Here is an 18,098-nt window from a genome sequence, read left to right as displayed (position 1 = left end):
CTTTTGTCTTTCCTTTTTTAAAATTAGAGTCAAAGTGTTTTACTTATTGGTATGAGCTTTCCCTAATAAAGTTCTCTTTTAAAACAATTAGCGGTTTAAAATTTATATAATCAAATATATGTCTTTATCTTGAGTCATTCTCTCATTTTTAACTGCAGAAGCCCTGCTCTTTGAATATATTTTGTAAATATTTCTTTAGTTTCCTCTGCTTTGTTTATTGGTTGTTAAACCGGCTGGAATTTGTTTTGCTGTGTGCTGTGAGGTAGGGTCTAAGTGGATCTCCTCTGCCTCCAAAGAGAAGACCCATTGTCTCGTTACCAGGTTTTGAACAACGTTACACTTTTCCATTGATTGTCATGTTTTTTTAATCATTATTGACAAATGAATTAAACATTTTAGATTTTTTTTTTTTTTAAAGATTTTATTTTTTCCTTTTTCTCCCCAAAGCCCCCCGGTACATAGTTGTATATTCTTCGTTGTGGGTCCTTCTAGTTGTGGTATGTGGGACGCTGCCTCAACGTGGTTTGATGAGCAGTGTCATGTCCGCGCCCAGGATTCGAACCAACGAAACACTGGGCCACCTGCAGCAGAGCGCGCGAACTTAACCACTCGGCCACGGGGCCAGCCCCAAACATTTTAGATTTTTAACTATGCTCTATGGACTGTTCGGTCTAATTGGTGCTAGTTCCATACTTTTTAAGTTTTGGAGTATTTAATTTTTTTAAATATTAGTCAGGGTTAGTTTCTTCTCATTGCCATAGTTTTTAAAGTTTCTATTTTTAACCATTTTTCTAAGTAGATTTTAAATCACTTATCAAATGTTTATATATTCTTCTTGGGATTTTGGTTGCTATTGTGTTAAACCCATAAATTAATGTGGGAAAAATTGGTAACTTTTAAATATATATCTAATTGATTAGTGTTACTGTTCAGGAGGAATTGATTCTTGAGTACTCATTTTATATTTAGTCACTTCACAGAACTCTTACTTAGATAGCTTTCCAGGTGATTATCAAAGGGTTTTTTAGATGTATAGTACAATCTTACCATTTCTAATGATGTTTTTGTTGTCTTTCCAATAATTATACCTTATTTTTGTGTCTTATTTTATTAAACTGAACTTATGAAATAATATTAGAAGGCAAAAGCATACTTCCTAATTATATAAATAATTAAAATTTTCTTTTAATAACTTTTATTTTGGAGGAAACAGAAGTAGTATCTTGGATTGTGATACCAAAAAGAATAACAACAACCATTTAACTTATCTTATTCAAAGCTAGTATTAAGGTAGTTTATGACAAACCAAAACATGTATATAAGATGTACTACTAAGATTGATAGGAAATATTTGGAGGTAGTGTGAAGTTCTCCTAAGTTTGATTACTTTTATTATTATTTATTTGATTGAGGTCGCTTTGGTTTATAACATTGTATAAATTTCAGGTACACATCATTATATTTTAATTTCTATGTAGAGTGCATTGAGTTCACCACCAAAAGTGTAGTTTCTCTCTGTCGCCATACACGTGTGCCCCTTTACCCCTTTTGCCCCCCCAGCCCTCTACCACCTGCTGCTCTGGTAACCACCACTCTGTTCTCCTTATCTGTGTGTTTATCTTCCACATAGGAGTGAAGTCATATGGTAATTGTCTTTCTCTGTGTGACTTATTTTGCTTAGCATAATACTCTCAAGATCCATCAGTGTTGTCACAAATGGCACTATTTCATCTTTTTTTATGGCTGAGTAGTATTCCATTGTGTATATATACATATACCACATCTTCTTTATCTGTTTATCCATTGATGGGCACTTAGGGTGCTTCCAAATCTTGGCTATTGTGAGTAATGCTACAGTGAACATAGAGGTGCATATATCTTTTCAAATTAGTGTTTTCATGTTCTTTAGATAAATACCCAGAAGTGGAATAGCTAGATCATATGGTATTTTCTATTTATAATTTTCTGAGTAATCTCCATACTGTTTTCCGTAGTGGCTGCACCAATTTACATTCCCACCAGCAGTGTATGAGGATTCCTTTTCCTATACATCCTCTTCAACACTTATTTCTTGTCTTTTTAATAACAGCCATTCTTACAGGTGTGAGGTGATATCTCATTGTAGTTTTGATTACCTTTCCCTAATAGTTAATGATGTTGAACATCTTTTCATGTGCCTGTTGGCCATCTGTTTATCTTCTTTGGAAAAATGTCTGTTCTTATCCTCTGCCCACATTTTGATTGGGTTGTTCATTTTTTTGATGTTGAGTTAAATGTTTTTTGATGTATTTTGGATATTAACCCTTTATCAGATATATGATTTGCAAATATTTTCTCCCAGTTGGTGAGTTGTCTTCATTTTCTTGATGGTTTCCTTGCCATGCAGAAGCTTTTTGGTTTGAAGGACTCCCATTCATTTATTTTTTCTTTTGTTTCCCTTGCCTGAGTAGACATGATATTCAAAAAGATGCTGCTAAGACTTATGTCAAAGTGTACTACCTATGTTTCCTTCTAGGAGTTTTATGGTTTCAGGCCTTACATTTAAGTCTTTAATCCATTTTGAGTTAATTTTTGTGTATGGTGTAAGATAATGGTCTATTTTCATTCTTTTTCACGTGGCTGTCCAGTTTTCCCAACACCATCTGTTGAAGTGACTTCCCTTTCTGCATTGTATGTTCTTGGCTCCTTTGTCAGAGATCCGTTGTCCATAGATGTGTGAATTTATTTCTGGGCTCTCAATTGTGTTCCATTGATCTGTGTGTCTGCTTTTCTGCCAGTACCATGCTGTTTTGATTACTATAGCTTTGTAGTATATTTTGAAATCAGGGAGTGTGATACCTCCAGCTTTGTTCTTTTTATCAGGATTCCTTTGGCTGTTTGGGGTCTTTTGTTGTTCCACATATATTTTAGGATTCTTTGTTTTATTTCAGTGAAAAATGTCCTTGGGATTTTGATAAGGATTGCATTGAATCTGTAGATTGCTTTAGGTGATATAGACATTTCAACTATGTTAATTCTTCCAATCCGTGAGCACGGAATAGCTTTCCATTTCTGTATGTCTTTTTCAGTTTCTTTCAATAACGTCTTATGTTTTCAGTGTATAGGTCTTTCACCTCCTTGGTTAAATTTATTCCTAGGTATTTTCTTCTTTTTGTTTCAATTGTAAATGGAATTGTATTCTTAATTTCTCTTTCTGCTAGTTCATTGTTCGTGTATAGAAATGAGACTGATTTTTAAATGTTGATTTTGTACACTGCAAGTTTACTGTACTTGTTAATTATTTCTAATAGTTTTTTGGTGAATTCGTTAAGGTTTTCTATATATAGAATCATGTTATCTGCAAATAGTGGCAGTTTTACTTCTCCCTTTCCAATTTGGATCCCTCTTCTTTTTCTTGCTTAATTGCTCTGGCTAGCACTTCCAATAGTATGTTGAGTAAGAGTGATGAAAATGGGCATCCTTTTTGGGTTCCTGTTCTTCGAGGGATGGCTTTCAGTTTTTCGCCATTGAGTATGGGTTGGCTGTGGGTTTATCATAAATGGATGTTGAATCTCGTCAAGTGCTTTTTCTGTATCTATTGAGATGATCATGTGATTTTTATTCCTCTTTTTGTTATTGTGGTGAATCACATTGATTGATTTGTGGATGCTGAGCCATCCATGTGCCTGGAATAAATCCCACTTGATCGTGGTGTATGAGCCTTTTAATGTATTGTTGTATTTGATTTGCTAATATTTTGTTGAGAATTTTTGCATCTATGTTCATCAGTAATATTGGCCTGTAATTTCCTTTTTTGTGTTGCCCTTGTCTGGTTTTGGTTTCAGGGTAATATTGGCCTTGTAAAATGAGTTAGGAAGCATCCCGTCCTCTTCATCTTTTTGGAAGACTTTGAGAAGGATAGGTCTTAAGTCTTCTTTGAATGTTTGGTTGAATTCACCAGAGAAGCCCTGTGGTCCTGAAGTTTTGTTTTGTGGGAGGTTCTTCATTACTTCTTCAATCTCTTTATTTGTGATTGGTCTATTCAGATTCTCTATTTCTCCTTGATTCAGCTTTGGGAAGTTGTAAGAGTCTAAGAATTTATCCATTTCTTATATGTTATCCAGTTTGTTAGTGTATATCATGTATAATGTATATCATGTATATCATGGTGCATAGCTCTTGATGGTATTCTTATAATCCTTTGTATTTCTTTGGTATCTGCTGTAATTTCTCCTCTTTCATTTAAATATATATTTAAATAAAATATTTAAAACTGATTTTATTTATTTGTGCCTTCTCTCTCTTTTTAATTTTTTTGTTGGGGAAATTGGCCCTGAGCTAACATCTGTGCCAATCTTCCTCTATTTTGTATGTTAGTTGCCACCACAGCATGGCTTGATGAGCAGTGTGTAGGTCTGTGCCCAGGTTCCAAACCTGCGAACCATGGGCCCCTAAAGCATAGCTCGTAAACTTAACCACTACACCACCAGGCCAGCCCATGAGCCTTCTCTCTTTTTTTCTTAGTCTGGCTAAGGGTTTGTCAATTTTGTTTATCTTTTCAAAGAATCAGCTCTCAGTGTCATTGATCCTTTCTATTGTCTTTTTAGTCTCTATTTCATTTATTTCCACTCTGATTTTTATTATTTCCCTCCTTCAACTGACTTTGGGTTTTGTTTGTTCTTCTTTTTCTAGTTCTTTTAGGTATAGTGTTAGATTGTTTATTTGAGATTTTTCTTGTTGCTTGAGGTAGGCCTGTATTGCTATTTAGTTCCCTCCTGGTACCACTTTTCTGCATCCCATAAGCTTTGCTATGTTGTGTTTTCATTTTCTTTTGTTTCCAGGTATTTTTTGACTTCTCCTTTTATTTGTTCATTGATCCAATAGTTGTTCAGTACATGTTTAGTCTACACATATTTGTGACTTTTTCAGCTTTCTTATTGTAGTTCATTTCTAGTTTCATAGCATTGTGATCAGAAAAGATGCCTGATATGATGTCAGGTGTCTTAAATTTATTGAGGCTTGTTTTGCTTCCCAATGTATGGTCCGTCTTTGAGAATGTTCTTTGTGCCCTTGAGAAGAATGTATATTCTGCTGCTTTGAGATGGAATGTTCTGTATACATCCATGAAGTCCATCTGGCTTAGCATTTTGTTTAAGGCTACTGTTCCTTGTTGACCTTCTGTCTGGATGATCTGTCCATTGTGTAAGTGGGGTGTTGAAGTCCCCTACTATTATTGTCTTGCTGTCAGGACAGGGTATTCTTGGCTGACAGTTTTTATCTTTCAATATTTTGAATATATCATTCCACTCTGTCCTGGCCTGTAGAGTTTCTGCTGAGAAATCTGCTGATAGCCTGATGTGGGTTCCTTCGTATGCTATTTTCTCTGGCTGCTCTTAATATTCCTCCTTTGTTGTTGACTTTTGGCAGTTTTAATGTAAAGTGCCTTGAAGAAGGTCTTTTTGCATTGAGATAAGTAGGGGTTCTATTAGCTTTATGGACTTGTATATCCAGTTCGTTCCTCAGTTTTGGGAAGTTCTCAGCTGTTATTTCTTTGAATAAGCTCTCTGCTCCTTTCTCCCACTCTTCCCCTTCTGGGATACCCATTGTCCTTATGTTGCTTTTCCTGAGTTGGATATTTCTCCATTTTCTTCATTTTTAAAAAATCTTAGTTCTTTCTCCTCTTCCACCTGAATCATTTCTAGATCTGTCTTCAAGCTTGCGAATCCCTTCTTCCATATGGTCTGCTCTATTTCCAATGCTTTCTAGTTTTTTTCATCTCATTAATTGTGTTCTTTATCTCCAGAATTTCTGGGGGGTTTTTAGTTTCAGTCTCTTTGGTGGAGTGCTCCTTCTGTTGATTTTATTCCTGAGCTCATTGAACTGTGTTTCTGAGTTTTCTTGTAACTCAGTGAGTTTCTTCATGACAGCTATTTTGAACTCTGTCAGTTAGATCACAATCTTCCGTGACTTCCAGTTTGGTCTCTGGAGGGTTGTTGTTTTCCTTCTGTTCTGTGTGTTGCTGTGCTTCCTCATGGTGGGTGATGAGTTCATCCCCTGCCAGCGCATTCATGGTGGTACCCACCTTTCTTATTTGGGCACGGCTTTGGTTACTTTGATTCTGAGGTGCTTCTGGTTGCATTTCAGAGCCTGCACTTTCCACCCTCCACTGCCTCTGCCAGAGGCATCGTCAGTGCCCTCTTGTGCTGCTTGTGCCTGCGAGGTTGCTGCTTATGATGTCCCCACAGTCGTGGGTGTTGCCACTGGGGTCACCAGGCTGCAAGCACCTCTGCTGGGTCTCGTGTTCCTCCACTAGCTCTCTGTGGGCTCTCCACGGGCTCGGGTGCTGCTGCCCCGTGCACCACCTGTGCTGCTGCTCCCAGGTTATCTGGGGATGCTGGCAGTACTACTACCAGAGGCACTCAGTTCACAGGTGTTACTGCCAGTGACTGAGGTCTGGGGTCTCGTGTGCAGCCCCTGCTGCTGGTAGGGCTGGTGTCAGGAGTGCTGCCACTAGAGGATGGGTGACAGGTACTGCTGTGACTCCTAGAGCCTCAGGTTGCAGGTGCCACCCGCCACTGCAGGGGAAAGGAGAGGGGTTAAGTCACAAGTGCCACTGCTGGGAGAGGGGCAGGGGCTGAGCCAAAACTGCTGTTGCTGCTCGTGCAGCCTCTGGTCTCCAGTGCCACTGTGCTTTTTGAAACTTCAGGTCAGGACACCACCACAAGGGGTATCTGCATTTTAGATGCACCCTTGCTGCTGGGAGGGCTGGTGTTGGAGTTGCCAATACTAGAGGAGGACACCGGGGCTGCTTCCCTAGTTCCACTGCCTCCCAGAGGTCCAGTCCACCCACCTTCAGGTGTTTATATGTCTGGATCTCTCAGGGTTTCTGGTGTGCTGTGCACCTTTTGTTTGTCATTCGATCTCCTACTGGCTGTAACTTAGAGGGGAGACACAATGGGAACAGCTCACTCTGCCATGATACTGACATCACTCCTAATTTTGATTTTTTTGTTTCTTTTTCATTTCTTTCTACCCTTACCCAATCTTGACTTCTAGGCAGGTCGTTTTGGACAGTTAACTTATGTTCGCAATTATCAAGGAGAGTTGAAGAAGGGTGACACCATCTATAACACCAGGACAGGAAAGAAAGTGCGAGTGCAGAGGCTCGTTCGCATGCATGCCGACATGATGGAGGCAAGTACAGTCATTGCTGTGAGGTCCAAAATTTCTCTGATGTCCGTGAAATACATCTACCTTCTTGGTATCCTGAACCCCATGGGGAAATCACTTCTATTGAACATGTTTTCCTGGCTTCTTTCTTTTTAATTAGCTGTGCTACAGGTCTGATGGAGCACTTTGGTAAAGGTTAAATCAGCAGATGATAAGAACACATTCCACACCACTATTTGTGAGTTAGCTGTATTTCCTCAATGGCCGAGGTTAAGGAGAAGGGACAGTTTGGTCCCTGAGACTCAGAACACAAGATTCAGCCCTTAAGAGCTATCATTACAAAGAGTATAATAGGTTTTTAGGACAGTGGAACTGTGGTTCTCAAAGGTAAGTGAGAGTAATAAATTCACACATAATTTCCCACATTGTTTAGTGGATTTACTTTCTGAAATATGGTGGATGTGAAAGTTCTTTTTAACCCTAGAGTTTTGTATTCGTAGAACCAGCCCCTTGACAGGTCCCATTGGTGCTGGAATCTCTCTGAAGATTGAAAGCCTTTCGAGATCTGGTCTGGAAGATGAACTTCGGCTTAGGGCTTGAATGCTTGAATTGGCTCTGAGTCTGTCCTGGCCTTCTCTTGTCCACGGGGTTAGGCCTTGGCAGGAGTACCAAGTGTGTGTGATTGTCTTCTACTCTCAGCCTTTCCCAGTTCAGCTCTGTATTCCTGGAGAAATTTAGTTGTCTAAGCAAAATCTTGACGTTCAGAAATTTTTGGTGGCCATAACTTTTGTGTCTCCTGGAACATAAATAGGCAGTCTCGATCTTGGGCAGCATTGCTGTTTTCTGAGATGGGCAACAGGGGCAGGCTGGAGGGGTTAGTGCTGGCACTGCTGTTTCATGGGCCAGAAGCTAGGCGATCTGTACAGCTGTGTAACCGTTACAGACAGACACACACACTTGCTCCTTCACAGTCAGTCGCAGCTCATTCACAGCTGTTCAGAATGAGCTGTTAGTATAAAAGGACAAAAAGCAGAAAGCTTAGAGGCACCAATGCTTTGTTCTTAGAGTTCCTGTGTTTTCTTAACTGCTTACACCTGTGAGAAATTGATTATTTTAAGTACAATGGGCTCCATTCTCCTTGTGTTCAAAACTTCCTTTGCAGGTTTTCCGTGTAAGCCTTTGCCATACACATCTCATTGGACTATGGCAGCACATATAGTACATGCTTTTTAATTCAATAGAAATCACTTAGAACTGTGAGGCTCTGTGTTCTGTCAGTGCTGCAGATCCTCCAAGTCATGAGGCCGTATCTCTGAGTTTCTTGTCGACTGAGATGTGGTTTAAAGAGGGGCCCTGTTTAAGGTGTTTTGCTGTGGTTGATTGGCGGTGTTGCAGTGGTTGTAGCTAATTCATTCTTTGTAGAATTCATGGTGAGATTCTGCCATGTTTATTTATGAACAGTGTATTTATTCTGCAGTTACTTTTTAGTTACCATGCCCTGATTTGTATTACTTGCGAGTATCATTTTGTGTTCTTTCTTTATTTAGGATGTTGAGGAAGTGTTTGCTGGAGGCATCTGTGCATTATTTGGCATTGACTGTGCTAGTGGAGACACATTCACAAACAAAGACAATAGTGGTCTTTCTGTGGTGAGTCATTTAATTTTAAAGCTGTTTATCACTTGAGTTTCAAAAGTCTGTGTTTCTATGTAGTACCTTTAGTACCTCAGAAAAACAGCCACTGAGGTTTTCATTGAGTGCCATAGGCATCACGTATAGTTTGGCTGTGGCTCTTTAAATGTCCCCTAGACACAGCTGGACCTGTAGCTCTGACTCCTCTGCCTCCCCATTTTGGGTGCCTCTCTAATTGCCGTCACCAGCATCAGGCTAGTCCCAGTGGAGTGCCAGCTCTTTATTAACTCAGCAACCAGAGGGCGGGCCCTCAAACCCCAGGAGAACTGCTGGACCAGACTGTAACGTTTAGGCTAGACCTGGGGAGAACAGAACAGGACAGAACCATGGTCTGAAGGCAAGATGCAGCTAGACAGCATGACTGACTGCAGCCTGCCCTGTGGCACTCACACAGGTGCCTTTTCAGCATCAGCGACCCTGAAGGGAGGAACGTGCTCGGCAGCCGCTGCCTTTGAATCCCCTTCACTGACTCCCCTTTTTTGCCTCTACAGGAGAGCAGCCTCTCCTACAGTATGACCACTTGTTCGTGAGGCTGGTTCCTCTCCTGAATTCAGTAAAGAAAGAATATGAGTACTTAGGGGACAGGTAATTTGCAGTGAAGGAATTTACAGTGGGTCGTTTATGTAAGAACTGGTCCAACGCTAACAAGTGAGCACTATAATAGCTCCTGTATACAATGATGAACTCATAATTTTGTAATTTAATTTTTTTGTATAAAATATTCTCTAATGTCTATGGTTTTACAAATGATTTAAGATACTACAAAAATCACACAGGAGGGCACTGATAGCTCTTCAGTGCTGGGAGCTTATTCCACAGACCACCCCGGCAGTGGTTTCGAAGGTCTGTGCCTGTGGAGAGAAGGGGCCTGGAATGCCCTACTATCCAGTAATTTTACTCCCAGGTGTATATACTAGAGAAACTCTTGCAGGCATGCACCAAGAGAGAATACAAAATTAATTTATGAAATCATTGACCATAATAGCAAAAAACTACAAACTCAAACATCCACAGAAAGAAGATGAATACATAAATTATAGAACAGTCACCGAGTGGAATGTTAGATAGAAGTGATAGAAATGATAGAAAATGATAGAACTATGTGTAACCACATGGAAGGATCTAGAAACATAATATTGAGTGAAAATATACGGACCAGAGAACTATCTACAGTAAGACACCATTTTTATAAGCTCAAAATGAAGCAAAACTGAAAAACATACTAGTTAGGGATACAGAGATATGTGATGAAGTTATTTTTAAAAAGACAAGGGGAGGGGATGATAAAACACAAAATTCGGGATAGTGGTACCTGTGGTGGGCAGGCAGGGAGGTGGGATAGGGCAAGAGCTCCTGGGCCGGGACAAGGATCTTGGTCACAGTGCAGTTTCTAGGTCAGGTGGCGGTTGGTGGGTGCAGCACTCACGGTCGCTGCGCTTCCCAACACTTCCATGTGCTCTTCTGTATGTAGAGTTTCAAAGGTTTACATACATAAGCATATACTGAGAGAATATTAGTACGAGTCCTACTCGATACTCAACGCATATTTACGTGCAGATAGCAGGAACAATATAAGAACACTAACACACTGATAATTGAGAGATTGAAAAATGTGCAGAGAATTTCTGTATGTATGAAAGGTTCATTTAAAATTTAATTCAGGGGATTTTTATTACATTCAGAGGCTCAGACGATAAGGCACCTTACATTTGAGTTTTATAACTTTGTAATAAGTGGCAAAAACAAAAAGAAAGGAGGACATCATGGGACAACATCATACTGGAAAATAGATTTATTTTTTATTAAACTGTGTCTTAAAGATTTCTTAAACCTAAGAGCTACAACTCTGAAAGTTTTTCTGAGAATATATTACTTCTAAAAGCTATATTTTATGTTCTTTGTATACTTGGAAGGCTAACATAAGTTGCGTAATTGAAAATGATAATTACCTGGTGACTCTTTTGTCCTTATTATTATATCTCATGAAAACTTAGGATTGCAATTAGCTCTTTATTCATTACCACGTCGCTTGTAATGGTAAAATGTGTGCATAATGTACATCCCATGGCACTTCTTTCTTCCCTGTGAAATTCAGACAGTATTTTACTCTAGCAACAGATCTTTTAGGCTTTACATAGAGACGGAGCTTACCTACACTTGTCTTCTGCCCCACAAGAGTTTTTAGTGGATGCGGTCAATATTTATAGAGCAGTGCTGGTCCCAAAGGCTGACGCCAGAATTGTGGAATAGGACCCCGTGTATTCTTTCTGAGATTTCTGTAACAGAGATCTACTGAAATGTTATTAGAGAAATACAAAAATTAGACTAATCATCTCAGCATCCCCGGGCAATCAGTGGATGTTAGAGTACTGAATCGGTGGTCAGAACTGAGCTTGAGTTTCCAACTTGTTATTTGCTGAATTGTGATATTCATTTAACATCTTTGTGCCTCATTTTCTTCATATTAATAAAGTGATAAAAGCTCCTTTATTCTCCTCATAGGATTGTTAGGAGGCTGGAAGTCAATACACATGAAAAGACTTTACAACCTCAAGGAATATGCAAATATTAGTTTGTCACTAGAGGAAGGTGTTTTTTATTAATCAAACATAGTAAGATTCAGAGTAAAATATTAAAAAAAGCATATTTAGGCCTTTTAAAAATTACTATGTAAAGTACATGAATTTCTCAGCAGAAAGAAGATGCCTATAGGGTCTGCTTGAAAAATCATTTTATTGATTTTCACACAAACGAACTACAGATCTTCCCTGACTTACAGTGGGGTTACATCCCGATAAACGCATTGAAAGTTGAAAATATCGTAAGTCGAAAATGCATTTAATACATCTAACCTACTGAACATCTTAGCTTAGCCTAGCCTACCTTAAATGTGCTCAGAACACCTACGTTAGCCTACACTTGGGCAAAACATCTTACACGAAGCCTATTTTACAATAAAGTGTTGATATCTCATGTAGTTTATTTATTTATTTGTTTGTTTTTGAGGAAGGTTAGCCCTGAGCTAACATCTGCCGCCAATCCTCCTCTTTTTGCTGAGGAAGACTGGCCGCGCCGGCCACGCTGGGAGGCTCCCTGTCCCTCCGGGGAACGGCAGCGCCCAGGGGAGCCTCCGTGCCGGAGTCCCCTGCTCGCGGGTGGCAGCTCGCAGAGGCAGCCCCTCCTCGCCCTCCGGGGGCGAGAATCTTAGCGACCTCCAGGCGCCCCAGTCCTCACTTGCTGTCCTCCTCCAGAGGGTCTTGGCCCCTCGCGAGGAGGCTGCGAGGCCCCGATCCTCCTCGCCTCGGGGGATCCGGGCAGGCCCCCGCCACCGAACCCCAGCGGCCGGCCCGCTCCGCCCCGCTTTGCGAGGCGGCAGACGTGCGTCCCTTCTCGCTTGCCTTATGCGGGCGACGCGGGGACGGCGCTACCGCGCGGCCTGCCGGAGGGGGGCGCTCACGCCCGGGCTTCTGCTTTCCAGCCGGCGGCCGCGGCTCCCGGGCAAGGAGCGTGACGACGACCAGGGTCAGTGTCGTGTTGTCCCGGGAGCCCGCGCGGGAGGAGGAACCAGCGTCCGCTCGAGCTCGGTCGTGGACGCGCCCCTCGCCTCGCCCTCGCTTCGCTGGGCCGCCCGGGGCTGCGTGTGCGCCAGCCCCCGCCGAGGCTCCCTGGCCTCTGACAGCTCGCCCGGAGCCCCGGGGCCTCGAGTCCCGGCTCCGGGGGCGGGGCGATCGCGCGGGGGGCGTGGCGATCGCGCGGGGCGTGGCGAGCGCGGGGGCGGGGCGAGCGCGGGCGACGCCGAGCCGAGTCAAGCCGAGCGGAGCGCAAGCTGCCGGGAGAAGCACGCAGAGCCGCCGGCCGCCTGCGGCTCCGGGTCCATCGTGCTGCGTCGCCGGGCTCCGCGGACCCCGCCTCTGCCCAGGCTCCCGCAAAACTTTTTTTCTCGGGGGACCGGCGTCTGAAGGGGTCGGCGGGCTCGCGGCTCTGCGCTCCCTTACAGCGGCGGCCGAGGGGACTCGCCTCGCTCCCCGCCGGCTCTCGCGCCCCGCGCCGCCTCACCTGCTGACCGCTCCGCGAGCGGCGAGGGGCCCGCGGAGGGGCCGCGCGCGCGCCGGCGCCCCTGGACTCTCCTGCCCGCCGCGGCCGAGCTGCCCGGCGCAACTTTCGCTTGACTGCCGCCGCCCAGCCCGGGCGCCGCTGCCGCTGCCACTGCCGCCTCACAAAGGGGCGCAGAAAGGGGCTGCGGCGCGTGCGGCTGGCGCGGGCGCCGGTGCGCAGGGCGCGGGCCTCGGGCCGCGAGGCCGGGAGACAAAATGGAGGCTGCCTCTGCTCTCCGGGCCGCGCCGAGCCGCCGGCGTCCGCCCCCCGCCCGGCTCCGCAGCCTCCTGCTGCCCCTCCCGCGGGCCGTCCCCCCGCGCTCCGGACCGGCGAGCCTTCGGGGCGCGCGCGTGCTGGTGGTCGGGCTCTAGCGAGGATACAATGACTTTGCTGCCTCTGCTGGGTCGCCTCATGCGCTACTTCTTGCTGAGACCCGAGACGTTCTTCCTGCTGTGCATCAGCTTGGCGCTGTGGAGTTAGTTCTTCCACACGGACGAGGTGAAGACCATCGTCAAGTCCAGCCGGGACGGCGTGAAGATGGTCAAGGGCAAGGTGGCCGAGATGGTGCAGAACGAGCGGCTCGGGGGCCTCGACGTGCTGGAGGCGGAGTTCTCCAAGACCTGGGAGTTCAAGAGCCACAACGTGGCGGGGTATTCCATCCAGGGCCGGAGAGACCACGTGGAGGACCGCCTCGAAGTTCTCACGGACCTGGCCAACAAGTCGCACCCGTCCATCTTCGGGATCTTCGACGGACACGGGGGCGAGGTAGGAGTTCTCTGGGGCTTTGTTTGACAGGGTGTGCTAGTGTGAGTGTGTGTGTACACCAGGACGTTGCCTGCGCCGCGGGGTAGGACCTGGGTGCGAGGGGCGTGGTGATGACCTGGTGCCGGCTGGACAAGATCACTCGTTCAAATGCGGCTCAAGTTGCCCAAAACACGGCTGGATCCCGTTTGGGGGAGGGAGGGCCGTCCACAGCCGGGTTCGTGCCTCGTGACTTGTGAGGTTCCCCAGGGCCGGAGCCCAGCAGTGTCCGTGCGGGCTTCGCGGGAAGAGTGAGTGGTTTCTGGGGTGGCCTTTGGCCCGGGGCCTCAGAGCTTCAGTTCTGAGGTTTGGGCTGAGCTGGACACAAAGACGGAAGAAAGTGTCTGTGATGCTTCGTTAGGGAAAGGGACAGAATCTTCAGAGGCGAGTCAGGGTGGGTGAAGGAGCTGGGACTCCGTGCCGTGCCTGCGCCCCGAGGAGGCGCCCGAGGGGCGTCTCTGCGCTGCTTCCCGGCTCCATTAACTTGGCGGGTGCAGTGCGGCCAGGTGACAGCCGGCCGCCCGCGTTGGCTGGATCGGGGAGCGGCACCGAGCTGCCTCCGGCCTTTGCAGGGGTGGCGGCGCTCGGATCTCACCCCCACGCCCTGGCCGGCGTGAGCGCGAAGAGGTGTCCTTGCTGCTAAACCCCTTTATTTGGGGTTTTCTCGGAGCCAGAGGCGAAGGTACAGGCCGAGTCAGGTCTCTCTCCCGCATTTCTGTGGCGCCCTGGTTGTGCGCGGGGCTCGGATTTCCTGGAGGTGGAGGCGGGGCTTGGCTCTGGTCCTCGGGCATGGGCTCAGGCGGGGTGAGTGGCACAGGTGGCCTCAGCGCCGCGCTCCACAGAGCCCCAGGCCGGCCCCATCTCTCTCAGTTTGACAGTTTGTGACAGTTTATTGCTGAATACTTTTTTTTTGTTTTTTTGCAGCATAATTTCTTACTCATGCTCGCCCTCCTTCGCCATTTCCCCCTCCCCCACACCCCCATGCTCCCATCCAGCTTTTCCCCCACCTCTCTTCTTTGCCCTTCTGGCGTCTGGATGGGAGGTAGGGCATGTCACTCCTTTTCAAGGGCTTGCTTGTTCTTCAGTCTTTGTTTTGGGTGGACGTTGAGAAAGCTTTCAATTGGTTAGCTTATCTGCATCTTCGATGCAAAATCACTTCACCCATTGCTCTGCTCCTCTTTCCAGGACAGTGTGTTTTCCTGCCTTGTAGAACCAACTTTGCCAGGAGTGACAAACTTAGTTGGAAAATGTATTTGGTAGAGCTGAAGTCAGTTTCTCCTGTTTCCGCCCGCCCCAGCCCTTTCTGTATTCTGGCTTTGCTACTCAGGGTTTCTTGCTGGTTGTGATTCGCAGCCTCTGGTGTAGTGTGGGCTTCCTTTCCCCTCACAGGAGGAGGAGGATGTGAACTTGATTGACAGACATGCTGTGTACTTAAGGAAGACACACCTTAATGATGAGGTCGCCAGTATAATGACTGATTTGTTTCCTTGGTTTGAGTTAGAATGTGCGTATTTTCATTTTATGTGCCTGGCCTGTTGTAAACCATTCAGCAAAACTTATATTTATTATATACTTTTTACATTAAAATTGTTGGCAGATGATAGTCTGCTTCTGGCCTTAGCACAGTTTTGTGTTTAATTGAAAGGTCTGGATATACTATTAATGTTGTGGAACTTTGGGTTGTACTTGTTTGGCTGTGCTATATTGACATATTTTGAGCCCGCACGTGTAAGTGAATGGGTATTTTAAGTTTTCTATTAAGTTGATATTCTAAAACCTGAAAGTTTCAGACCCAAGCAGATTTCAGGTTGAAAAATTTCCAGTACTATTCTCCAGTAAATATACCATCCAGAAAAGGGACATGATAAATGCTCTTATTTAACTAGGAGTGTTTTACATGTACAGGGCTTTTCGTTAAGTTCTTAAATGCTAAACAAGAAGATGATCATTGTTAGCCAAACTATGAAATGCTTTCCGTTGTGCCTTACATTAGAAAGCCTGCTGTTTGCAAAATAATTAATATTATCAGTACCCTTAAAAATAAAGTAATTTTCTATTTCTAACCTCCTGCAGTATGGAGCCAGTTCATTCATTTTGGCTTTGTTTTAGAGCAAAATAAGGAAAGTGCTGTAAAAAGGAGTGAGTTAGTTGCTATTGGGAATATGATAATAACAAAGAATATTAGGTGGTAATTTCCCTCTGATTTTTCTTTTATTCAAAGAAAATCCCACCATCAAATTCTTGCCTTTTGTGGTGTTCAGCTCCTTGAACACTCACCAGAGGAGGGTGCCACTGTTTGATTTTGGTGTAAATGATAGTTATCTCCTTTCAGAAAAGAGGAAGCTTTTTCTGAACTATTATTTATGTATATGCTTCTGTTGAGTGGTACAGAAGACCAACGAGGTTAACTTATTTCTAATAATTCAAACTGCTAAGATAGGCTATAAAAAACCAGGGCCCGTCTATAGTGCTAGTGCTTTTTAGATCCAGAAGGGACCTAAGCCACCTCATATATCCATTTCATCCCATGTTTTAGATGAGATGTTTGTTGATGGCTGGAGAATTTGTGACCTTCCTAAGCCTACACAGCGAGTTCAAGGCCTTCAGTTTGGTGACCTTCATATTAAACCACTGACAAATTAGTTTGCATATTTATCTGGATAGATGGATAGCACACGAGGGATACAGAGATGAGTGAGCTATGATCCCCATCCTCAGAACGTTTCAGTGTAGTGAGAGAGAGATTTGTGTACCAGCACTTAGTGCCATGGGGTGCTTAGGGTGTTAGGGGACCCTGAGGAGGGGCATTTCAATCAGGCTGGGAGGTGGAAGCCGTGGGAAGACACTTGAAAGCAGTGATTTACTGCAAGCTCGAAAGGGGGCTTGGGCTTGAGATCTGGCTTTGAATCTCTGCTCTGCCTTATCCAGCTGTGGCCTCGGGTGGGTGGCTTGAGCAGCTTTATCTGGGAGATTTTGATCTGAAACAAGGCTAATGATGCATGTACGGCACCCCCTCATCAGTTGTATTGTACCCTCTCTAGAGAAGTTCCTAATGAAGAGAAGGCTGTGGAGGAAGAAAGCTCACAGACCAAGAAGCCTGCAGTGTTAGGGCGATGATGTCCAAGGGAAGGAGACCTGCATGTGAAAGGGACAACTTTGTCCCTAAAAAGGTGTAGGTTGGATAATTCATTGGGTATTCCCCAAACTCTCTGTCTCTCTTTGGTCTAACTTCTGGTGAATTGACTATCAATCCAGGATACCTCGTATCCTAGCATTAGGCAAGCAGCGTTGTGGCTTCAGATGTGAATTTTCTGATTAGTGAGAAGGGATATTCTCTTTGATTAATTAGTAAATTGGTATTCTCATTTGCATTTCAGTCCCTTCTAGTTGGGTTAGGATGAGTTAGTTCTCTTGAGTCTACTCAAGTGTGTATGTTTGATAAAGATATGTGTTTGGCCTTGTTATGCTGAGGACCAGACTCTGGATGCCTGTGACTTCTAGATGGGTGAGATCTTAAAGGGCCTTGTCTCGGTGGCCCTACAGGCCAGCTTCCTCACTTGATGGCCTTGGGCCCTTGAGACATTCTAACCACGATACTATGGGTGGATGGTTGACTGTGTGTGTGTGTGTGTGTGTGTCTAAGGCTATGGCAGTGCTTGTGTTGCAGTATAGCAAAAGATGAAGACAACAAAAAGGCAAAAAAGAACATAGCTCAAATTGTATCAACTGATGTGGGAAGGTTATCTTTAAAATTAAAAAATAATGTTTATGTAGGAAAATGATTTTTTTGTGCTTACCTGTAATTTTTTATCCGCAAGCAAAAGATGGGTTTTTGTTTTTACTTTTTATGTTATCTAGAGAAAATATCACCAGTCCTTTGAGGTAACTTTGTGAATGCTTATAGCGGAAAGCTGCCCAGAAGAGCAGATTGTTAGGTGCTCCATGTGCTTGTGGGCATTATGGTCTGAAAGGTCACGTATCATTGTCTTGTACGGCTGAGACACAGCCTCGCCAGTGGTTAAGCTCAGAGTTCCACATTGACATCAGAGAGGAGCACCCATCAGATGCTTGTCAGGAGCTGCGGTCTTGAGGCTCAGCAGTTCTCCAAATCTCCGAAGAGAAAGTGCTTGTGGAGGGATGCCTGAAGGATGCACACAGTCTAGTGCTGTAGATCAGGGGCTCTTATCCTTTCTTGAGTCATGCTTCTCTGAGGATGTTATGAAACTACAAACGTATCCCTCCGAGAAATGGACTTGTGCATCAAGTTTTGTTTATAATTTCAAGGTAAGTGGATGCATGAAGCCTCTGGATTTTAGGTTAGTGTAGGTGGAATGAAATCTGTTTCTGATAAAGCTAGACCTG

The 18,098-nt window shown here is 44.5% G+C and overlaps 2 protein-coding genes across 3 annotated transcripts in view; both read left to right on the top strand.

Annotated features, from left to right (window-relative positions):
• LOC138922186 (elongation factor G, mitochondrial-like) overlaps window positions 1–18,098 on the top strand; it is a 77,171-nt gene that overhangs the window by 13,762 nt on the left and 45,311 nt on the right. For both annotated transcript variants that reach the window (XM_070259023.1, XM_070259024.1), the window contains 2 exons: window positions 7,036–7,173; window positions 8,697–8,798. In XM_070259023.1, coding sequence (XP_070115124.1) covers window positions 7,036–7,173; window positions 8,697–8,798 — 240 coding nt within the window. The remainder of the gene's footprint in view (window positions 1–7,035; window positions 7,174–8,696; window positions 8,799–18,098) is intronic.
• The window catches only part of LOC138922188 (protein phosphatase 1L-like), a 62,449-nt gene continuing 56,993 nt past the window's right edge, over window positions 12,643–18,098 (top strand). Inside the window, exon 1 of the mRNA XM_070259032.1 lies at window positions 12,643–13,700. Within this exon, the coding sequence (XP_070115133.1) occupies window positions 13,473–13,700 (228 nt within the window). The 5' untranslated portion in view covers window positions 12,643–13,472. The remainder of the gene's footprint in view (window positions 13,701–18,098) is intronic.

Source organism: Equus caballus, unplaced genomic scaffold (assembly GCF_041296265.1).
Source record: "Equus caballus isolate H_3958 breed thoroughbred unplaced genomic scaffold, TB-T2T haplotype2-0000564, whole genome shotgun sequence".
Classification (NCBI taxonomy): Eukaryota; Metazoa; Chordata; class Mammalia; order Perissodactyla; family Equidae; genus Equus; species Equus caballus.
Note: the sequence above shows the minus strand (reverse complement) of the source record. Positions and strands in the feature narration are given on the sequence as shown.